We start from the raw sequence: 4,910 nt of genomic DNA, 5'->3' as shown, positions 1-4,910 counted from the left end.
CTGGGTACCTCTTTCCGTCGTAATGCGCGACCTTCTGGAAGGTCTACGCGTACAGAAAGTTCGCGGCTAGGAATGCGTGACTGTACGATTTTATAACCCGCTTTCAATTACCATTCCTGGTGCTCTTGTTTTCGCCCGTTTCGCGCGACGATAGAAGAAAACTCGACGCGCGGAATGTACGCGCACCGTCTAAATGCCAGGCTGTAGTTTGTCCCCTGTACCGTTCCCCTTCCCTTCTCCGCCGCTGTGCTTCCCCCACCCTCGAGCCAGCCGGTGAGCCAGTCGGGCAGCCAGCGAGAGCCAGCGAGAGCCAGCGAGAGCCACCCGCTCCACGCGCGATCCTCTTTTTCTCGTTTTCGCTTATGCTGCCACCGGGACCGTGATTTATTCGACGTCGGGTACGGAGAATGGCCCCGGCGCGGTTGACGCGGGACGGAGGCGTACAGAGAGAGGAGGGGGAGGGAGGGGGAGGTTTGATAGCGGCATCGAGATGGTCCCCGAGAAAACGAGTTATCCTTAAGGAGGATGTCCAGCGGCTCGATGAGCCGACAATTTGTTTTGGCTCGTTTGCCCGATGATACGCTCGCGTCGGTGTGCCTATCCTCCCGCTCCTCTGGACGTTTTACACGCTTAATGCCCGCCCGGTGTGCCACCGGGACGAAAATAAACGATACCCTGCGCTTAATTAGAAAATAATGTTCCCCTACCGGTGGATGAAGCGAGTAGTCGCGTCACACTCGGCTCAACGCCGTGAAATCGCGTTCCTGGATAAAAAGAAGAAAAGAAAAGGAAAAAGGACAATGGCCCCCGCGTGACGTTACCGGACGTTTGGCCGTCGACTGCGCGCGCACACCGGAACCATTAGTTTCTCTTCTTCCCGGTGTTGCAAACTTAATCCGATACCCGGCCCTGGAAAGGGATAACACGTCGTAAATACTTATAAGCCGGCTTACAGCGAGCCCTTGGTCTCGCGAGCGAGTGGCGAACAGTCACGTGATACCACGATTCCAATAATTCGAATAACTACTGCCGGTTAAGCGTCCGACCGGCGATGAATTACGTCGATGGATTAAAGCACGCACTTGGCCGGTATTTCACTCGGTTCTACGACCCGTTGAACATCGCTAACGGGGTCCGAAGAGACCCGGCTGGAGAGCGGAAAATATCGATCGTTTTGTTTGGGATGTTTCTAAAGGTAAATTTGAAATATCATTTTGTATCGAGGTACAAGTGTCTTTTACCGATATTTTCCAGTATTATTAACCATCGATGAAAACGTCACCGTGCGCACACGTTTCGCTTTCTCGTCTCTAATGTACGCGCGTAACAAACTTTGGTAATTGTTTTGAAAATGGGATCGTTGTTTCGAGCATACAGTCAACGTGTTACCAATGACGTCGTTCTGAACAACGTTTTCCTAGACGTTTAGGGAACGATCTTACGAAACTAATTATCTTCGACACTGGACGATTAAAGGCAAGTTGAAAAAACAAGAGGTGTTTGGATAATATTTAGAGAAGTCGTCGAGTGATCGAGAAGTCACTGAACGCATCGTGCGTGGGGAATCGTTCAACGAAGATCGGATGCATCGCGTACTATGCAGTTTGGGCACGTGCAATGCACCGGTCAGGAAAATATTGATCGTTTTATATGGGATGTTTCCAAAGGTAAATTTGAAATATCATTTGGTATCGAGGTATAAGTGTCTTTTACCGATATTTTCTAGTATTATTAACCACTCGATACCTGAAAATGTATTAGTAAAATAACCGATCGATACTGCAGAACTGTTTTTCCTCCGTTACGAATTACAAAATATTCGTTGATGCGAATTATTAATTCCGATTGTTAAATTTCTAGAAACAAATTTTCCTCCTTTTATCAAGTACCGTTTATATTATAAATCACTTTTTCAAAAGTTCCTTTTTACCGACTACAGTCCAAATTATGACAAAAATAATTAATATTTCTTCTAACCATCCCTTAGTTTAAATCTGAGATATACGTAAGAATAGAAATCAGCTACAATCGATAAAAATACAAATCAGCAATAATTTCCGTACGTTGCTACATTGACGATCGAGTTAGGAGTATTTTCAGCAACAGTAGTGAATTAGGTTCCAATCTCTGTAGGGAATTTATCTTAACGTTAAACGATTTTTCATTTCCTTTGAAATTAAAAATACTAAACTAAATACTCGTACCAATAACATCAACAACACAATATTTAAATAAATTAAAATTACTTTTAATAATCTTTGATAAATTTTCAAAAAAATTAAAAACTTGATACATTTAATCCCCAAAACCACGAATCGAAACATACCGTGAATCGAAAAGCTTTTCTCGATTTAGTTTTACAGGTAGAGTAATTCCCTACTCGATTATACCAGCTATCACCCTATACATGAAACTGTATACTCGTAAAAGTGTTTTAAAGTCTTTGAAACGAATCGTTGAAAAATCGAAGAAAAGTTTTCCCCATCTTCTCTGATAAAAAACAAAAAAAGAAATGAATTCATCGCGAGTACGCTCGAGCCTCATTTTTTCCGATTAAAGCGATATTGGAGCAATATCAAAGCGATGTGTATTATATGGTACGAAAGCATTCGTCTTTGTTAATGTTTGAATGAAATTCGCGGCGTCTGGATCACCCTCTTAAAGAGAAACTCTCGAGGCAAGCTAACCCCGTTCGCGTTCCACGTTCCGAAAGTTGAACGAAACGGAGCAACAATTTTAACGAACGAACCGCGGACGTGGCGTCGGTTCGGTTGGTGGATCACGTTCCTCGTGTGACAAAAACCATCGGCTTGGTTTCTTCTATTTTTCTTGACTTTTTTCTCTGTTCCAGCCAGCATGAGGACGTCGCTGGTATTGCTGGTCGTGGCGACCGCAACAGCAGTGCCTCTTCAAGACACCCTGAACGCTCGATTGTTCCCGCGGAACAAGGACGCGCTTCCAGTTTCCACGGAAACCGAGTCTGTCACTGCCAAGGACGCGACGAATCGGCTGGCAAAAAAGCAATCAGAGAAGACCGACAGTGGAACGAAAGATTGGAGAAACACGCCGGTAACCTCGATTCCGAGCCAAGATAATCGAGCGGAAAGCAACCAGGAGTCGGCTGCTCGCTCGCAGAGGCAGCCTAACGAGGGCAAGGACAAAACCGCCAAGAAGAATCGGAAACACAAAGCCATCTTCGTCAACTATCCGGTCGTTCCGCAGTTACGATACACCGATTTACCGTACGAGGTTGATTACACCGGGAACAATTTCGAGGCGGACGACGGAACGATCAGCGATTCGAGCAGGTACCAGGAGAGCAACATATTCTACATTCGGCTACCACCCACACCGTACATGTTCGTACCGGGTCTCGGTTACGTATCGCAACCGCCCACGTACTCGACCTCGAAGCTACGACCTCAAATACCGTACACCAGACCCGGAAGACCGAAGCCGGTCTATCAACAATCCGTTAACCCTTTCATCAAGCTCCCGATAGATTTCGTGAGCAACGGGAAGCCCACCTCGGTATACCAATGGCAGAAGAAACCCGGTAAGAAACCAACCGACAGCCCGATCACCAATCTTGACGGTTTATCCGCGGAGTTCGTGAGCAACGGGAAACCGACGTCGATCTATCAGTGGCAGAGCAATCCGAAACCGATCAAACGACCCGACGATTCCTTCGCCAACAAGTTGGACAAGGGACCGTACAACTTCAACGGGAAGCCCACCAGCTTCTTTCTATTGAAACCGGACGGTACCTCCACCGCGCGTCAGCCACTTCGCTACCCGGACTACAAGCAGGATAATTCCTACTATTGAAGTACCAGCCGAGCCAACGACGCACTCCGTTGCTCATCGAAACGTGGAACGGCACCACCGGATCCTAGAAATTGGTAGTCTGATCGCATTCGAAACGACCGGGCGCCCCGGGAGAAATCGAGAATTCGACGAGCATGCAACCGTGGAACGTCGGCTACGCGGCTCTCGAGCTGCGTTCTACGGACGAGACGCGAGGCGCGAGGCGCGTGCAGAGGATATGCGAACACCTCGACTCGGATCGGTGTATCTACACACGTTCGACGTTTAGAGATTGTAATTCGTACGTTGAGACGCGTTATTTATCACCGCCGATAGAAAAGAAAAGAAAAGAAAAGAAAAGAATTCAACCGACCGTGGCGGTGATTTATACCACCGCGACCATTACCGTACGCGCGAGAGCACCGGGTTCTTATTAACATCGACGATCGTTGCGACGAACCATCGAGAATTTCGAGCGCATCCGCGAAAACTATCGTTAGCACGATTAACGCGATCACCTCGACGGGACGTGACCGCGGTTTTCCACGGTTCCCTCTTTATAAAGAGTCCTCCGCTTCGTTGCATCCCAACGGTACGGATCTGCCATATAATTGTCCGCGTTTCGTTCCGGAAATAGAATTTACGGCTCGCGACAAGGGATTCGTCGAAACGAAGTTCGTTGTTTCGTTGAGAACGCTACAGTGGAAACCAAAGCAACGACACCACCATCGAATTGAACGTCCTCTGAATCGTTTTCCATTCCGCCCGAACTCAACCCTCCCTCTCCCCTTCTAACCACTGACTCCCGTGTCGCTCGATAATTCACCCTATTGGCACGAATTTACAGGGTTCGTTTCGAGGGTATTATCATCGAGACCCCGTTTTCAATCGAATCCGCTCAACGTCGGGCGGACCGTGCGTGTAATTATTTTCCGAATGTATAGCTCCTATTTATAAACTATTGATATTTATACGTCTATTTATACGTCAATTAATTAAGGGACGCGTAATCGTACATTTATACGGTTAACCGATGATTCACGTGTAACGAGAGCACGAGTCGTACAGCGTAACGTTTAAACCAACGTTAGTTCATTACGACG

General features: G+C 47.1%; 1 protein-coding gene across 1 annotated transcript; it reads left to right on the top strand.

Moving 5' to 3' along the window:
- The first annotated feature begins 2,856 nt into the window (after positions 1 to 2,856).
- Positions 2,857 to 4,133, top strand: LOC143143496 (uncharacterized). The gene has a single exon (XM_076304788.1). The coding sequence runs from the start codon at positions 2,857 to 2,859 to the stop codon at positions 3,826 to 3,828; it is 972 nt and encodes a 323-aa protein (XP_076160903.1). The 3' UTR covers positions 3,829 to 4,133.
- Positions 4,134 to 4,910: the final 777 nt, after the last annotated feature.

The sequence above is a fragment of the Ptiloglossa arizonensis genome, chromosome 2 (genome assembly GCF_051014685.1).
Source record: "Ptiloglossa arizonensis isolate GNS036 chromosome 2, iyPtiAriz1_principal, whole genome shotgun sequence".
Classification (NCBI taxonomy): Eukaryota; Metazoa; Arthropoda; class Insecta; order Hymenoptera; family Colletidae; genus Ptiloglossa; species Ptiloglossa arizonensis.
This window is presented reverse-complemented; position numbering and strand designations above follow the sequence as displayed.